Source organism: Malurus melanocephalus, unplaced genomic scaffold (assembly GCF_030028575.1).
Source record: "Malurus melanocephalus ecotype Western Australia unplaced genomic scaffold, MMel_1.1 scaffold_0, whole genome shotgun sequence".
Classification (NCBI taxonomy): Eukaryota; Metazoa; Chordata; class Aves; order Passeriformes; family Maluridae; genus Malurus; species Malurus melanocephalus.
This window is the reverse complement of record NW_026623232.1, coordinates 1,942,675-1,962,667: the sequence shown is the minus strand read 5'-3', so window position 1 is coordinate 1,962,667 and position 19,993 is coordinate 1,942,675. Positions and strand designations below refer to the sequence as shown.

The window sequence follows — 19,993 nt, the reverse complement described above, 5'->3', positions numbered from 1 at the left end:
ATTATAGTTGACTTGGTGCATACCCGTAATACATGGCATATTTTACTTACATTTTTTATGTATTAAAGAACTAAAATTATTAAAGTCAGACAGGAGACAAGCATGGAATAAAAAAAATCAACAGAAGAGGAAAAGGCTATGGAGTTTTTATAATAGAATGAGTAGCTTGTTTGAAATGTAYGTGGTGGATTGAAAGAGAGAGATATTTGTGCTTCAAATTAGAAATCAGACAGACAGTGTACTTCAACACACAAAAATGTACACATAACCCACAAACAGTAATAAAAATGCAAATACCCCAAGCAGTTCCCATTTTTCATTAATTGAATCCACTTTTTCAAGGAGATCGTTTGGTAGCAAAACACCACTTTTCTTCAGAGCTTCAACCTTACTAAGCAGTTCCAKCTTTTTCGGGTGCCTGATTGACATTTCTACATTGTATCTCTAAAATGAAAAGAAATATATAGTATTAGCTGCTGTAGAGTTTTCTCCATTAAAAAAACCCTTTAATTGTATGTGCCCAGTTATGATCAGGCTCTGCCTGACAATTTCTAATTTTTTTTTTTTTTAAGCACGCAACTTTCTCATGACATATTGTCAGGGATATAGGTACCAAGCATGTAGACTTCCAGGTGACATATCTATGCAACCAGTTAGCAATCGATCACATACAGTAATATTCACTCTCTCACAATACTCCTAGTACAATAATATCCACTAACACTCTCCCATCTGAATCTCCGCTTTTGTCTCATTCAGGTTAGTGGTATCTTATTTTTCAAATGTGCTACTTCAGCAAGTAACACTAAGGCTCTTCATGGAAAATAAACCCAAATGAAACAAAAAAAAAACCCAAATAAATAATTTCCTACTTATATTTCCTCTACAGTTTATTTATTCTCTTTCTCATTGTGGTTTCTGTGTCATACATGAGCCTGAAAATGTGAGTTTCACCTTTGAAAAACAATTAGACATAGCTCCCTTAAAATACAGTACCAGTAACGTGATTGTTATTGCATCAACCAACAGGAGCAGTGAACTGGCCCACAAATGAAAACCGCCACAACATTAATACAGTTCAAGAGTTTCTTCAAGCTGAAAGTACCTTCTATTTCCTGCACTGTTATTTATTGTTGAAAAGAAAAAAGGACAGAGAAAACAGGCATAAAACTGGAAGCTTCTTTCAGAAATACTTTCATAGGACTTTCTAAATATTTAGGTCTATATTTTAATATAGTCTATAAAATGTATTCTAACATACAGACACATTGCCATTTTTTTAACTGTATTCTCTGAAAACCTGAATTAACTATTAAATATAATAGTTACTATCATGGTTAACTATGTTTACCAAGTTGGTACAGTAAATTAAAAATAAAAAAATAAGCACACAGGCATCCACATATACATACCCTTCATATAGTTAAGCTAATTAAGTGTGAAAAGACTCATTGAAATGAAACTTCTGATATGGCCAAAGTCTGCCTTTTACTGAAAGAGGAGAGTTCAGCACATACTCTTACAAAGGTGTTTACAAGACGTACATAAATTATGCAATGCTATTAGAAAATTGCTTCCTAAACATTAAGCTTTCTTTGCTTCAAATTCAGCCAAGAAAACTGCTATTGCAGCTCATACTGAAAATGTTAATAACTGGGCTAAGTATAAAAAATTAAACTGGAATAAGGAATGTTTAAAACATGGGTGCCTTTGCCAGATCCAAGAGCATGCTCTGTAGGAAAACAAAGCAAAAATACAATTGCAGACAGCTTAAAGAAAATAATAAAGGTGTGAAATCACTGTTTCAGCTAACAGGTTCTCAGCATTTCCATGCATATGTTTGCATATTGTTAGTTTCATATTTTAATCTCTCATTTACACAACACATGCACATCATTTGTATTATGTAAACTTCAGCAAATATTAGTCATTTGTGGATCATAGAGCAAATGTTTTAAATGAGGTGATTTAAACCATTTCTCATTATTAATGAACACTGATCAGGTGTCTGCGTATCCAAAATTGCATGAATATGCATGGTAAAACCCAAGGAATTGTTTATAAAGAACTTGCCTTTTGACACTCAGTATACTGTGGCTGAGGTTTGAGAAATGTGCAACTGTAGGCAATACCTGCCAGGCTGGGCACTAAGGCTGGACCTGCCAGAGGCAACACCATCTCATTCCACTGATGAGTTCAACAAGTACGATTCCCGGTCCTGTTTTATTGCCTTCTAGGCTAGAATGGTTGCTGGAGGAGATTACAATCTTCTTTATGTAATCTGATTTCTATTTAAAGATGATATAGCCGAAAAGGATTTGCATAATTATTTCCATAAGTACATGTAATATCAAAGGGAATCCAGAGTCCAATTTGCTAGGCGCTGAAATCCAGTTCGTGCGACTCCCTTTCTTTTGTGAAGTGAATTAATAGACTGAGGGAGTCCTCTAGCTGTGTGTCACTGGCGCAGGCACAGCTAGTTATTGCTCATCACCTGCTCTAGGCTGGCACTTGCTGCTGCCTGGGCTGGGATCTTCCTGGGCAGTGCACGACTGATGAGATAAAATACACTGCATGCTTTGTAACTACAATGCTCTTGTTAACTTAGAAACAGAAGACATTTCATTTAATTTTGGACTAGATAAAATAATTTAGTGCTGCATAATCCAAGTAGTGTGACAGATGTTATAAAAGGTTATTACATTAAAAACTAAATAAGCTAGATTTTATGTACGTGCTGTCTTTGTTACTGTGTAACCTACTGTATAAACAAGCATGATGAAAGTGCTGATTGATACAAAATGCATTRTATAGTAATAGTAAAAGATGAGAGAATTCAGTTGATTATCAGATGTATTGATATATGACTGGGATTGGTTTTACTCCTGGATATTTAAYATGCAGTGTGTATTGTAAGTTAAGGGAAGAGCTTAATGTACAGGAGGTACAGTTTGAGAACTGATAGCATGAGATGCTATTGCTAATGCTATTTTTTAATCCATTAAACACCTACACTCTGAGCAGTTGCATGGAAAAATTAGCTACCAGCTCTATCAGTGCTGCACAACCCTAGMCTGGTAGGACTACTTAATCCTGTGGTGAGAAGATAATTTAATCTTCAGATTCATTCTTTCCTCAGCTTTAAGTGAGCAAAGACTGCTCCATTGTGACAGTCTGTGGATGTTATGATATAGATTACTGTTTAATAGCCAAAAATGAGATTTAGGAAGTTAAGGTCACACGTTTCTCACAACACTCATAATAAATAAATGGGTAATATTTAATTTCCCACAACACCTCTCATATAAAACTGGGAAAAAAAAACGAAAAAACAATAAACTGGAAAAACTGCAAAATATTTACAGCATGATTAGCTGTGTGCATGAGTGCCTGGTTTTGTGTTTCCGAAGCGACTCAAAAGAAATCCAAAACATTGTTACATAAGTTAAAGAATTTGTCCTTTTATTCCTTCTCACTCAATATGATCAATATATCTCAAAGTACAAAGAAAGGAATTAAAATAAATGCAGTAGTATTAATCCATGAATGTTTGGCAAAAATATTTAAGCTAAAAGAAGTTGAATCCCTAAACAAAGCAAGTTAGAACCTTACTTCCTCTGATAAAAACATTCTATGAAATCCAGACAGGCTGATTGAGACACATTTTTTGACACTTTATACTTAACTGTGCCTTTTTTTCTTTTYTTTTCCCCCTTAAAAAATTATATAAAACATTTTTTGTGTGAAAAATCACACCCGAAAATTCTGTCCAAATGGAGACTGGAACAATGCCTTGTAACAGTGTTAATTGTCACCATGGAAACCAGAAGAATAAGCCATTTTGAAACTGGTATAGAAGGCACACATTGAGCAACTCAAGCATTTTTCAGCCTCCCTCAGTGTTAAGGAACAAGATGCCTAGTCACTGAGAGGTCAGAGAAAGAAATCATCATGAAAGGTTCGTAGATGTGCWCTGTCTGGTAAACAATAAAAAAATCTGTACACAGTTAACAACTCTGTAAGACTGCGCACTGCATCTTTTAGAAAGAAAAACTCCACGAAAAGATGATCAGGAGATCAGCAGATTCCACCCCTTGAGGAAAACTTTAGGGCAATATTATGCGAACCTTGCCCCTAAAGCTCCCTGGGAATTCTGTTGTTGTAATAAAACTTCAGAAGAGAAAAGGAAAAAAAAAAAAAAAAAAGCCTGCATGATGGAATTCAAAATAATGCTCTAAAAGCACACAGAGAGATTAAGACATCCATTGTAAGACTTTTGTATGGTGCTTCTGTTGGTTATAGTGAAAAGAGACCAGACATACTGAACACATAGTGGAGCTATGGCTACTAAGTACAGAAGAATTAAGCCAATGAACTTTCTCCATTACTGGAATAAGGGTGTGCTATTTGTAGATGTTCTGCATTCCAYCATTCACATGCTAACAAAGTATCTTCAGTCAGATGGCACTGTAGGATATGCAACTGAGATTGGATCTGAGTGACCTGCTACCTTAGTTTTACCTGCATTCAATCTTTAAACTTTAAAAATTCRCTTTTTGGGGTATTTTGACTGCGGCAGACATCAATAAATACTGACAGATACCCTCGATGTCTGCAKGTGCATGCACAATCAGCAGTGGCACACGCTTGCAAAATATACTGCATGCATAAAATTGAATAAAGAATATTCTGCAAGCAAATTCACCAAATACGTAATGTAAATATATACAATCATATATTAAATATATGCATATACAGCAATAGTTGTCCATCATTTCTTCACACACATTCTCACTTTGCTTTCTGGATAATGTTTGCACTCTTCATGCTAGGCTTCATGGTGGCCCCTTAGGAAGCCCATGCCTAATGCCATTCAGTGGTGAACAAAGAGTCTTTTTATTCCAAAGTCCAGGGTCCAAAGCTCAGCTGTATACAAGCAAAGTGAAGGAATCTGCTAGAGGCCAGCCTACCCTTCACAATAGCTCTTAATGCTTCTACCTTTTTGGTACTGTCAGTGTGAAACATTAAAGAAACTGTCCAGAAGCTTGGTTATATTTCTTATGTTGTCAATAGCACTAGAACCTCTGGACAACATTCAAGATCTGGGCAGTGTGATCTGTCTAGATGAATAGCAGTTTCTGTTTCTTGCAAACTTCATGTATTTCTCTATTAGCAATTTATGGCAAATAATTGCACAGAGAAATTATAAAGACTCCTACAATTGTCCTCGTAAATTAATAATAGGCTTTCTTGATTGGGATAAATTTGCTGCTGAGCCTTTGGAAAAATTAAAAAGTGCAATGTCATTTAAAATTGCCAGAACTCACAGAGCAAATTACATCTGAGGTTAAGAATCAGTTTTTCCTCTTCTAGTTTATTCCATTTGCATGATCTGGAAATCATATTACATTGGCTATGTATTGTTAATTGGACATAGATTGCATTATCTTTGATATAAATCAAACTACAAATATTAAAATGAATTGCAAATTCTGTAATAGAAGATCATAAAACAATCTTTTTTAAGTATCTCCCATTAATAATTTAATTCCAATTATATCACTCGGAAAACTCAAGAAGGAGAGTGCTAACTTATTTCCATTTGCCTTTTTCCCCTACAAATAAGCACAACAGCACAATATGTATTTGTGTGAGAGTGCATGTGCATATGGGTGCATGCCTACAAAACAAAAACAAATCTTAGCACTTTTGTCTTAAAACCCCTACAGACACCTKGCTTTTTTTTTGTTTCAGAAAGTGGCAAATGCAGATTTCACTTCTGCTATGCATTCCCTTCTGTGGCGCTTGAGAAATAAACACATTGAAAGAAATATTAAGCAACTTCATGAACTGAATTTTGCCTACATTAAAAAATTATGCAGTTGGTATCCATTGTTCTGACTTTTTTTTTTAAGAAATGTGATCCAAACACTTTAGATTTTACTATATATATAATATCTTTTTGAAGACTTTGTGTGCCCTTTAATGAATTTATATTAAATATTTAATACTGTTTAGGGCATATCCACTACTACCAAAAACAGTTATATTCCCAGCAGTCCCACTGTTTCAGGCAGAGGGCTTGATTGATCCTCCTAGCCTGAATTGAGTAGAATGAAAAGAAGCAGTTGGAAAATAGCTGCAATCATTTAATGCAGATGACCTCTGACAGGCTCACAGCTCTTCTATCTGAACAGAAATTTGCATGGGGTCTCTGTGCAGAGGAACAATGTAACCTAAATGGTAGACAATCTTTATTCTAATGAAGTGGGTGTCAAGGTCAATGTAAAACTGCAATGATAAATGGTGCACCACTAGGCAAGAGAAGTTGCATAGGCATTGTAGTGCTTTCACATTAATTGAAGGCTGAAATGCACTGAGTGAAAGCACAAGACTCTCTTTTCACCATAATGTGTTAATGCACAAATGTTTAAATGTTTTATTCAAGCTCCTAGCCTGTTGGCACATATCTTATTGCAAACAAAAATACAATAGTTGGCCAATAACCAGAAAAATAGAACTTTTTATTAGCTTGTCTTATTTCTTGAATCCCTAACAACTTCCACAATCTACTTAGAGTACCAAAAGAATAACAAGTCTCCAGACACCTAATGTAATTCCCATGATCCTTTTTCTATTTAGGATATCTGTCTTTAATTAGTTCCAAACAAGCAACCCTTTAGACAACTCTTCATTAGATACCATTCCCAATGAACTAACTGCGAGAAGAAAAGTCATGCTTCAATATTATTATTTCCTAGATTCCAAGTTTTCTTTTAGTATATAGTTAACATCTCCAGGTGCCTTTTGTTCTCAGAAAGAATTAGACCAGTAAAACTGGGTTTTGTAATGCAAAGAGTTGTGTGCCTAGAGTGGGGACTAAACTACAATCTGTTATTGTGGCTTTGTCAAAACTGCAATACAACTATAATTATAGTACTTCATCAGTCGATCAAGCAATTTGTGGAAGGCAGTACATTTTGTCTTATAAAAATGAGGAGGACAGTAAGCTGCTTTTTAAAATCCTGAGCTGCTTAAGCTTGTTAAGGGTATATTGTTTGCTAATACACTCATTAGCAGCCAGGCATTTTAACTTCATCAATTAAACAGGAAATGGTGTTGCACCATTAGTTTCACAAAATGCTAAAAAAAGATAGCAGTCTACAGCCAAGGATTTTAGAAGATGTATTTTACCCTGCCAACCGCATTATACGTTTCAAACCATTTTTATGCAGCGACGTATACGTGGGGAGTGTGTGGGTCTGTCTGTCTGTGCATGAATGTAGGTGGTGAAAGCCCTGCAGATAGTTGTGAAGCTAATTATATATAYACACACACATACACCCACTTAAAATTTCCCAAGTTCCCTAAGGATTGCTGCTGAAGCACAACGTCATTTCTTGACACCGATGAACATTTACTCATCTGAGTAATCCCAAGGATGACAGAAGTTTATTCCTGTGAACAACTAACAGCTCTCCTGGATAACTAACAGGTTCGCAGTACGGATGACAATTTTTGGGTATTTATCAGCCTTTACAGTTTTAGGCTCTTCTGTGCAAATAGGTATTAACAATATGATTAGAGATATTAGACAAGGAGCTATAGTTTGTTATTAAAGAGGATCTGCAGTGCTTTCAGTTTCTGGGGATCTGAGTGGCACATACTCTACAACGCCATTTCTATTTTACAACTCGCTCAAGCAAGTGAATTTTCCGTATGGAAATCAGTCTTCAGGATATTGCAATTCAGAGAATAAACTCCAGTGGGGGGGCAGGGGTGGGGGAGGGGAGAATTGTAGTGTAAAGGAAAAAAACCCAACCCCAAAAAAACCCCACGTTAGTGATGAAACTGTTTAAAAAACTGTACAGCTTCATCTGTGTGTGATTTGTCAGGTCTGAAGCTTTGACGTGCCCAAGGGGCAGACCCCAGCGGGGCGCAGGCTGCAGAGCTAAATAGCTGTGAAAGAAGTCTTAATGTAGGATGGAATTCAAACTAACCTTGACATGACCTCGGGAAAAATATGCAAAAAGTAAAATGAATGCACTCTGCAAGATACATCCTAATTTTGTGGCCGAGCTGGTTAGTTTCACAAACATAACTGGGACTTTAAAAGCAAAATAAAATGCAAGGAAAAAGGGGAAACTTTGGAATTCAGAGTAAAAACTCAAGCAGGCATGGGGTGTTGCTGTGGAGGCATATGAATCATTTGGAAACAATCCAAATAAAAACCAACACCGAACAATATTGTTGTCAGCCTGTCTATTCAGGAAAATTGTTTTTTTAGGTTGAATATAAATGACACAAAGCCAAGATTACATCATTGCATTACAAAGTCTGTTGTGGCTTTTAGCCGAACAAGCCCCATGGATCTACTGGCTGATGGCAGTAATTCAGCAAGAACTTTTAAAGGCTTGGTTGTTTTGGGGTTGTTTTTTAACTCTTTTTTTTAAGCTTCGTTACTCTAAATGGAGTGGAATTTTGTTCAAATATTGATTATTTAAATTTTTTAAAACCACATCCCTGAGTTCTTTCTGCAAGCTTACTACTTTATACAAACAATAAAAATTTGAGTGGGTATATTAAGCCTTGATTTGGCTTTATTATGCACTTGGCCTGTGTTGCACTGTGTTCAGTTAAGCAGGAAGACATCCACCTTAATACAGCAGCCAAGAAATGGCTTATTCACTAGATATATGGAAATTGTAATTGAGTGTCAACTTGCATTGAAATTCAATCCCATTACCTTCAAAATGCAATTTTGTAGCAATACCAGTTATTTACTATACTATTAACCAGTTTTTAAATATAATTAAATTGCTGAGAACACATAGCCAAAATACAGTCGTTTGAGTTCACACAGCGAGAGTAACCCAGAATCAGGGGCATTAGAGCCCACTAGATTGATCTGGCCACCCATCCACAAATAAAGGCAAACCCTGGCAGGTGATGTCAGACCATGGTGCCCTGCACAGGTTATAGTGCAGTTCAGGTAAAGCCACAGAGTTGGTACACTTCATGTTTAACAACCTATCAATCTTGTAAACCATGTGTTTTACTGGGATCTTTGGCTGATTTACAAAGGAATTTCTGAGACTTGTCTTGCATTTCTTGCAGCAATGCTGCTGGTTTTGAGTGTAGTTTCACTCCTTGCACCAGAGGCATGACTTCTRGTACAGACAAACACAGATGCAACCAACAGAAGTGCTTAACATCAGCTATTGATACAGCTAAATATACATTTCTGTAGTTTCTTCAAAAACTGATATTAAACAAATAAAAAATGTCCTCTTTAGAAATTAATAGCTGCAATACTGTTGGGTTCCAAAACACTGTATTACTACAGTTAGTCCATTATTGAGCAAAAAATGTATTTGAAGGCAGAGAAAATGTATGGCCTGGAAACAAAAAGGTGTAGTTGCAGCTCCATCCTTGGCTGGATATTCTTGAAATCTCATACAGATACATTTTTACATTTACATTTTTACAAAATAAAATACAACATTGTAAGATTATGGAGATTTTTTTGAAGATATTCAAAGAAAATCATTTATAACCTGTTATCCTCTCTTCTGCTAAGCCRTGCCTGCTTTTGCAGTATGCATGAAACATAAAATTGGAGCTCCTCTACACAAAGATTTAATTCCAAATGCACCTACTATTGTCAGGCTGTGTGTTACAGGCATCATTCTGTTTTGAAATGGATGTTCCTGTGCATTTATCTTTCACAGACTGGCTCTTCTGAAGTCCTTATTCCATTGTTACCCAGCCAGAATGCTAATGGTGATCAGTAACAGCCTTCCATGAGAGAAGCTTGACTGAATCTACATATAATCTGCAAATAAATTATTCGCTCTTCTAGCAACACTACTGGGATATGTTTGAGACAGAATATCTCTGGATCCTCATCCTGTTTACTATACTTTTTCATGGGAGAAGAGGTTCCCTGCTGCAAGAAGATCCAAATGGAAATTGAAGCTCCACAGATCAACAGAGGCAGAACTCAGTCTCCACCAAAGAACAGGTAATTCCACAAAGATAAGTACACCCACCACTTAAGACACATTGCCTTTAGTAATGCAAATAACTAGACCTTTTCCACTGTGAGAAGATAAAGTCATCCTTGGCCTGTGACAACATCCCTACAGTCTTTGCAGGCTGGTGAGCTACCTCAAGTCAAGGTCAGAAACACTGCATGTAGGTTGCTCAGTCTCTAATCTCAGAAAATGGGGATCTCAGTTCTCAGTGCCTGTAGTATCCAGAGTAACAATATGATTTTCAAAATAATTGAACTTTTTCCTACACAACAGAACTTACACCTGTTTGACGGCCCATCCAAGTACTGATTGGAAAGGGTGTTGACAGCAGGTTTCTCAATTTGCCCTGCAGTTATAATGAAAAATGTAATTTTTATTTTAAATTTACATCCTGTATYGTATTAAATAAAGTGAAAGCTATAGTTTTTACAAGGTGCTGCTTGATTTTTTCTTTGGAATGTCCCTAGTGTTATGTCAAAGTCGGCACATGCAGCAGGTCCATGAGGAGTGCTAAAAGATCTCCACTATCTGAAACACTGACACATCACTGCAATTCCTGTTACAGCAATACCATTACAATGGTATCAAAACTATTGCTAAAACTTGTTAAAAAGTAAGTCTTATAGTTAACTGCTTATGATCATCTGCAGAGCCATACTATGAACCTTTCAAGAGACACAGCAAATAATAGTGCTTCACTTTTCCAGTACACATTAATGTTATTAAAACAAAAGGAGAAAGTTGGCTCCCCCATGACATTATCAGTGTTCAGAGTGGACTAACCTCATTTTATAAGAATTTTATAAGTTGTTAAGARCTCAGTATTTCATTTTTAATATTATTCTAGGAAAAATCATGGTACTTTTCTACAAAAGCAAAAATASTCTCAATTTGGAATGTTATTTTTATGATCAAATGCAAACTGCTCTCAAGAGCAAATATATAACAGAACTGCTGACACAGCCTAAAATATGGCTGTGTGAATGCTGCAGAAAAAGCTATTTCAGAAAACATTTTTAGCAATAGGAGAAGTCCAACTTTGTTTAAACCTGAACTTAYTTTTTTTTACAATATCAAGTAATGTTAACAGCATGCTGAAAATGTTAAGGCTAAGTGTACAGTGTCAAAATAGATTGAATCTCTCTGAAAACTGGAAATTCAAGCTTTTTAAACATAATCCAGATGTTTGGCTTTTAATCACATTTCAAGAAAGAGGAAACTTATGCAATACAAAATTCATACATGCATATTTCATTAGTGCCTTTCCTATCACTGAATTAAAAATTTCTAACATATGTTTTCCTCGAACAGATAATGTTTTAAATTAGAAGAGTTGGCAAGAAGTTGTACACCTCACAAATGTCATTGGAGTATTTTAAATTAGAAGAAAATATTTCATTTTTGATGGTATTAACGGCTTTGATAGCAAATGCTATAGCAGTGATCATTTTTGGCCTTATCGATAGGAAGTTCAATAGTCCCTGAAACAAACTAAGCATATGAAGATGACTGAACAGCAAGAACTGAGAACTAGACTTCTTCAGAATATCTGAGACTGATAACACTCTGACAGACCTGTGAGGATTTCATACAGATGCTTTCCGTCTTCCTCACCAGTGAGGAAAACAGGCCAATGTTKTATTTCTTCAGCAAAAGCCAGACAATCTTGAAGGTGAAAGAACTTTTTCCAAGATGTATTTCAATTCTAGAACACTAACACCAATATATTTGCTGAATAATATTCAAAGGGCTATATCATCCTGGCCATTGTTTTTAAAAGCTAATATACACGATAAATTATATGGGTTTTTTTTTACCTCCAGAGTCTTAGAATATTAGACTGAATTCCTTTGTAAAATGGAGCTTCTGAATGTAATAATATTTTAATATTTTAAATAATTTAAGACAGACAAAACTGAGGCAATAAAAATGAAAGGAACTATCACACACATAATGGGAAAAGGCAAAATGACAAAAAGGTCCTGCTTCCTGCATTTGGCCTACTCTTTAAGACCCCTGTATCTTCCAAGGAGCAAGTGAAGTGTGCTTGTAAACCACCAGAAACAAAAATGTGCCCCTGTTATACTATGATGTGATGGAATGAGATGTGACTATGACCTTCAGGTCTGTGTAGAAATGTTGAAACAAAACAATCCAGAAGATGCTGAAACAAAACAATCCAACAGCTGCTGTGCCAAGGAGAGCCACTTTGCCTCTCTCAAATGGCCATGAGCAAGGCTATGCCTAATACAGCCTTTTACAGGCTGAAGCTTGCTGTGATCCAGTGAATTGCACACTTGCAACACTCATATGAGATTGAGAGACATTATTTTCAATTTAAAATGGGAAACTGAGGTACAGATGGATGTCATGTACAGTCCCAGGAAAGATCTCTGATGTGGGAACACAAGTCTTTTGATAGTCACTCCACTATTCTGTCCAGGAGAATATRTTCTCTGAGCTCAGAACTACTTAACACTCTTTGTTTCACACTAGATTGAGAAAAAAATTAGTCATAGCACTTACAGTACATTTTAGTCACTGCAGAAAATACCTCAGCTGTACACACAAATTTTATATCCTCAGAGACATTAAGGAACTAATACTAATAGTTACCTTTAAAAGAATATGAGAACGCAGTGACAGTGAACTCATTTTGTGACTGAATAAGAAGAAACAAAAGAAACATTCCCTCTGTTTCTTTCTATTTCCCTCATTTCAGGTGTCTGTTCTCAATGATTTATGCCACTGCTGTATGTGAACTCTGCTATTTGTTGGCATGATGAAAGTTGAAAGCTTCTTCTCATCTCCMATGGCATTCTGCCAAAATATTCTCTGACAAAACTTGGGTTGATTCACAGACCTGAAGTTCAAAAAATTGTCATAATYTAACCTCCCCACTTGCCTGAAATGCACCCTAATCTTATCTTCTCTGCCTTTATTAAACTCCCAAATTTCTGGCTTCAAGAAAATTTTTTGTTATTGCATCCGTCCCTGACTTAAAGATACAAATAATGGTAAATTCACAGCATTCCTTGGTAAAATTATAAACAACTAGCTTCTTTCATTCTTAGAAAATGTGTGGCTCATTTCTAGTTTGAATTTGTTTACTTTTAACTTCCAGTTATTTTCTCTTCTAAAACCTTTGCCAATAGCTTAAATGACTGTGAAAGCATGAAGTTACTGCAAGAATCAAACATGAAAACAGATTACTTGTACTGATCTTGAGTTCTCTCTGTTTGGTGTTTCTGGGATTACAGTTCATAGAACCAAAACATAGAGGAGATGAACTATTTTTCCAGAGGCTAGTAAATACAAATGCACACATTTTGGTGATTCTTACAGTGCTTGGTTCTCCRGAGGGTTGTCAGCAAGCAAATTTTTGATAACTTGGCCCTGATAGAAATGAAAAACAATGGGTTTAGACTTAATTTTTTTCCTATGGACAGCCTTGCCTGAAGTCATATTTAGGCCTTTACTTGTTGGATTTTACCGGTTCACATAAGATTGTTTGCTGCTGCTATTCATGCTTGAAAGCAGGACAGGGATTGGGAGAAAAAGAACATAGCAGCAGAAGTTGATATCAATGAAAATTTTACCCCACAAGGTGAACATTTTCTAGTGCACGGTATGAACTGTCCTAGATTCACTTTGGAAATTGTAGAGTTGAATGTGAAGTGATCTTGACAAACCAAGGAATCTGCCCCTTTGTGTTTAGCATTTTCTAATGAGCTTCTCTGAAACCAGCACACAGCATAACACCTGCATRTTAATAGAATCTGTCTTAAGGCAATTAAAAAAAAAAAAAGTATAGTTCTGTAAAGATACGACAACAAAACTGTACAAATTGATTTCAGAAAAAAAMCCCACAAGTTCATGATGACTTATGTAGTCTCACTCAAATGCTAATCTCTGTGCTCTAAACAAACTGATAAACTGGTGACTATAGCATCGATATCCAAACCTATGTAATACTTGCAATGTCAGTGGGTTTAGAGACTCGTAAGTTATTGCTATTTTAATGTCTGAATTCTGGTCAAGATGAAATAGGACATGTCTTGAAAATAGGAAAAGATATGCAAATATCTGAGAGAGAAAAAAAAAATTTCAAAGGGCTTCAGCAGCAGGRAATACCAGGACACAAAACCAGTAATGAAGTAATATAATATGAAGCAAATTCAGGATATTTTGAATGTCCTTCAGCTATAGTGAACATTAGGGAAGACATGAACTTTTGTCTTTCTGGCTGGCATTCTCTCAAGAGATTCTGGTCCTGCTTTGTACAAAGCCTATTCTGGTAACCATGCATGCCTTGATAGCTACCTGGCTGTTCAGATACAAATTGAAAAGATCTGTGGCCATTAAAACAAGATATATGCTTACAGTAATGTGTATTGATGTCTCTAACTGCTATCTGTTTAATAGATGTTTATTATGGGAATATGCGTAGGGAATTTARTAATTCCAAAGATGGAAAAATGTAAGAAAACAAATGAAAAAACCATGATGGATAAAGAACAAGACTCCATTGCCTGTTCTTGTTTTTCAAAATTTTTAAGCAATATGTTCTGTTGAGAATATTGGCAAAACGTGACTGATTTTTATGGTGACATAACCTTTGTCAAAGTTATCTGCACTTTAGTGACATAAATGAAGTGGTCTCACTTCTTAGATTAAGTGTCTGTTATTTCCTATCTTCACAACCTTTATAATTAGTAACAACTTTAAAAATAAAAAAGTATACCCTGTTGAATACTCCACATTCTTAACACTACAAGGTTACCTTTTTTCAAATCTATGCCTAAGTCAACTATTTTAGGTCATTTCATTTGCTATTTTGCTAGAGATATAATATGCTGCCATAGAACTGAAGTCTAAAGAAATGAAAGTAATAAATACATATTTTAGAACAGGCCATAGAGCTTTTGTATGTTAAATTACTACACTAGAACTACATTAACCCTATTAAACTTAATTTTTACAGTTCATTGGTGATTGGCATTTGGTACTGATGTTTGAAGAATTGCCGTTGCATTGATTTTATTCTTTGCTTCTTTAATAAAATGTGGAAGAAATGGCAGAGGCAGGAGTTAACTGTCTTTTGGTAAAGCTATTAAGCTCTTAAGAAAAAGGTTCTCATATTTAAGCCACACAAAAGTCTTYAGGAACATTATATATGTTTTTAATTTTCCAATATTTTGTAGGCCTGAAAAAGTCCCGTTAGTATGAATACATTTACACGTGATTGGTACAACAAAAAAGACCACATTCCGAGTACAAATGCCACACTTGCTCCCATGGAATAACACCACCGAACATCAGAAATCCAAACAAACGTACACCCTTCTCAGGACCTGAGCGCATGTACTGACAACACAGTGTAGTAGGCCACCTGCTGGCCAAATCAGCCAATTATCAATTTTAATCAAATAATTAGAGGACAATACAAAGAAGTGAGAAACATGAAAGAGGTGCATAAACCCCATCACCTAAATACTACTGGAACTATCATAAGTATACATAAAAATGAATGTTTCTTCATCTTATTTTAGGTTTTCCAAAAGTGGTCACTACCTGAGTCTGGATACCAATTGATAATGTTCTCACAGGTTAATAATACACAGAAGGTACTTTCCTAGGATTTTACACACCACTTTATAAAGTAAGGTTCCATATCATGTGAGCCTGTCACACTGTACCACTCAGCTCCTTAGGAATGACTAGAAAATACTCTGGATATGAAAATCCAAAACTGTTTTCCAGTAGCTTCCCTTGGAAGCTTGATCACAAGGTAAACAAAAATATGTTGGCTGGCAWCACTCTTTAGAAGGATGTAGGAATGAAGACTAGAGTGCTCACAGATCTGGATCCAAATAGAGCCAGACAAAGAAAGGACAACAGTCAAGCTACTGACCATGTTGTACATTCAGAGTCACTAAAGAAGRGCATGTGAAATATAAGGACTGACAAGGTGCAGAAATGCCTGAACAGATGAGTTGTCAGAATTTTATAAAGATCCTCAACTGCTGGATGACCTGACAAGTAGGGACCAGAACATGGAAAAGTGCCTGGTTTTGAGATTTACTCAATCAGAATATGATGGTGTTGAAATCTGCAGCACTAGATTGACTAGGAGAGCAAATTCTGGCCAAGGCAGATTAAGTCAGCAAGCTAAAAGATACAGCTAAAAAATAAATAAAAATAATTCAAAGATGCATCAGCCCCTGAAGAAACTGGAAAGTGGACAACAGGTTCCTGCAGGGAAGAATTTCCGAAAGCACAAGAGTGGAAATACAATGTATGTGACTGGAAATGGTGTGTGTTCTGTGCTATTTTTAGCCTGGTAAAAACGTAAATATATCAGTAGAAAAGCCTTTTCTCATAAGATCCGTACAAAAAATTCACAAAAATATCATATGCATGATCCAGACAGTCTATGTTGATTTTAATGAGAGCAAAAGCCTGAACCATCAGATCTGTCATCACTCTGGGTCTCCCTGTTTGGACAGTGGAGAGTTGGTCATGATACATATACAGGCACCCGTAAGCATAACAGCTTTAAAATTGTGTGCAAGTTATTATAGTAGTATATTTCTACTGACTGGCATGAAGGGAAGGAAGCAGGGGGAAATGGTAGAAGATTAATTTTCTGGCATGAATTCACTTGGGTAAAATACAGGAAATATTTTTCATCACTATTTAAACATACAGGGGCAAATCAGAAAATTTTAGCTGCCATTTGAGCACAGCTCAGCAACAAAGCCAGGATTTCCTACCGTGGCAGTGAAAAGCATTGTCTGTGGAAGTGGTTAGTTCACAGAGAGAGAATACCCTGCTCTCCAGTCAAGATCTAGTTTRTGGGACACATGGCTTTTAAAAAAATTTTAAAAAACACCTCACATATACCCCCCAAAACAGGAAATGCTTTCTCTTGCTTGTTGCATTTGGCCAGCAATATTCTACATCTCTTTTAATCTGGCTTCTTAACAGGAAGAGTTGAATTTAATTAATGTGAGCCAAACAGAAATGTTTTCCATGAAATGCATATTTTACTGCTCAACATTTAATACTCTGAGTAACTCTAAATGTGCCAGGAATAGCAAAGCTCGCTTATTTAGCATTTGTGCTGTTAGACAAAATATATATATATATATATATAGATGTGTGTATATATACATATGCACAACTGAACTAAATGAAAACATGCTTCTTTAAATAGCTATATTCTCCTCTCTTTGAAAATATGCTAAATTCCTAGCTGTGTTAATCTGATTTTATGGAGGACTCAGTATTGATCATTGATTTGTAGAGAAAATTTCAGCACTTGAATTGAGAAAAAAAAACCAAYGGTTGGGATGTGGGTCTGCCTGTGGCTGAAGGCAGCCAGTGTTGTCGKAAAGGTGAGATATTGCCCACCAGGTAACTCATAGTAAATCAGAAGACAAGTGCAATGTGCATGTGAATGGAGCAAGTTGTGCCGTTGCTTCCAGAAAAGACAGAAATTCCTAGTTTCACTGATTTCAGAAAGCAGAGCTCTCTGAGAGTCTCTTTCAGAAGGAAGCTGCTTTCATTCCAACTTACCCCTACACTCATTCACTGCTTCTGCCATAATGCCAGGAAGAATGATAGAGGAACTGCCACAAGAGCTCTGCATCATCAGGAGATTCTCCTAATGCCCAGTTCCTTCAGATAATTGTACTAYTTAATGACTGGTATCTTGCTGCTTTGCCCATCCCTCTTCTCCTCTCCTCCCTCCTCTTTTTTATTTTCTCTTGACCATTAACTTTTTTCTAATCACTCTGTTTTGACCATGGTAAAAATCCATAGGCTTTTGCCAAGTTGCAAAATATGTGTAAAAGCATTTGYTCATTTCTGTAAAAGATGGAACTGTCCTTCTGTCAACTTTCTGCCTGTTTTCCTGAGGTACTCCTAGTTTCTCATGGCCAGCAGCAAAGTCCTTCAAAAATCAACATATGCCACCCACAGATGACTCACATTCTTTCATGTTTTCTGCATTTAGATTAATATTCCTGTCCAGGTTTCCATTTAAGAGTTAGTTATGGATTCCATCCTCTGACATTTCTGTTTTCTATATTCAGATTGCCATCAGCTACTCGCTACAGGGTGTCACTACTGGAATACCCCTAGAAGCTCAGTCTGATGAGCATAAAAGCCAACAGATACCTGACAAAATACACAGCAGAACAATGACTCTGTTGTTGTTTCAGATCACTATTCAATAGCATGTTTTTGACACCATGGTGAAGACTGTTACCCTGAAAAAAATTTRTAAAGTGCCCCAGGTTTTTGGCATTTAGTTCAAGGATTTTTGAATCCGTTTACTTCAGGGTTTTCTGACCATTAGTAAATTTTTTYATCCATTACTTTCTGCACAGTCATAGACTTTGATATCCTGCATTGCATTTTCTAGTGGTTTTACTAGACTAACAGAATTCCTTTTTGCTTCTGTCTAGGGTGATTTGGAGGATTTTAAATTTTACATGTAAAGGCTCATCTTCTTCACATATGTTATATTCAGCTAGAATGCCAGGGAGCAATCACAGTGGCTTTCCTGTTTCCTTCAGGTACTGCTTTGATTATTGTCTTTCAAYTGAAACCAGAGCTTGGGTGAGTAGAATTCTTGTAAAACAACTATAGTAAACTTTAAGAGCAGGCATCTCTTATTTCAGTTGTTTGTTGATTGACTGCATTTATTCACTGGTTTCATCATGATTTCATTGCACATCTGCAGTGCTTGGTTGCATCTTTCCAGTCTAATTTTGCTCCTTATCAGTGTTGCACTGCAGCTGACTCCATAATCCAGCTGGTATCAAATTAGTCATTGATCTAATAGCATAGTTGCAAATATAGCATTGAATGCCTGGCAGACTTCTGTATTGCTAGAATGCTGAGAATCTTCAGATTTGCTTAATCCACATTACAGATATCTACTTCTTCATTAAAACCTTAAATTCTCAATGTGATACTCAGTCTGGCTGGCTGGCTCTTTTTCTCAAGAACATTTTTATTTCTACTTTTTGTGTTGCCTGTTACACTACATATGTCACACTGAAATGCCAACATTTTCAGCCAGCCTGCATCTGCCCTGCTTCATGGGTTCTTTTGACTTACATCTATGTGTGTGTTCTGCTGTTTCTCTTCTGGCACTTTTYCGGTTAGTTCACCCACTGTTTGGAGGCATATATCAGACTGGTTTTACCCTAATGTCTTCCCTCCAAACTGTGTATTTCACAAATTATGCTGGCAAAGAGATACAATTAAGACATGTTTCATGTTCTACAGTTACACATGGTTTTTCTGCTTCCTGGCATCTTACCATATTCTCCTTTTTTTTTCTGGTTTTGGTTAAGAAAACCTTTTATAGATTTAAATTTACTTTTCATTATTTGTATCGCTCAGATCAATTCCTTTTAGASGTTAAAATATTTTTTCTCAAAACAGAGCCTTTTTTGGCTCAAAACAAAGCCTTTTGTGTTTGGAGTTCCAGTTTTCCTGGTGGTCAGAGTCACTTCTACCTATGTCTTAAGATTTTAGGTGTTTCCTACATGGATAATCACTGATATTTAATTTCTGTCTAATAGGACTGTTGTCTCAGACCTCAGTTTTAATAAAACTGAATCAAGCACATATTTTCATACCTCTTCAAATTTTTAGTAGSCATCTTGTGAATTTTACTGTCTATATTTAGCAAGGAAAATAAGTACTCAAAGAGACTATAAGGCTCATACAGAACAATGGCCACAGCATAACCCACTACTGTTAAAACAGGAATGCAGAGCAAGGTCTCTAGGTCAGCACAAAGGTGAAAAAGATATTMATCATCTCATTTATTCTCTTTCTTGTTTATCTATCTGTTTCTGTATTTAAGTATTGTATTATTCAGCCTCTAGTATAAGCATTAATATATTTTAGTAGATAACTAATTTTAAAAAAGC

General features: G+C 36.0%; 1 protein-coding gene across 1 annotated transcript in view; it reads right to left on the bottom strand.

Moving 5' to 3' along the window:
- Window positions 1-19,993, bottom strand: part of AKAP6 (A-kinase anchoring protein 6) — a 212,129-nt gene that overhangs the window by 48,730 nt on the left and 143,406 nt on the right. The window contains exon 9 of the mRNA XM_057363796.1: window positions 298-444. Coding sequence (XP_057219779.1) covers window positions 298-444 — 147 coding nt within the window. The remainder of the gene's footprint in view (window positions 1-297; window positions 445-19,993) is intronic.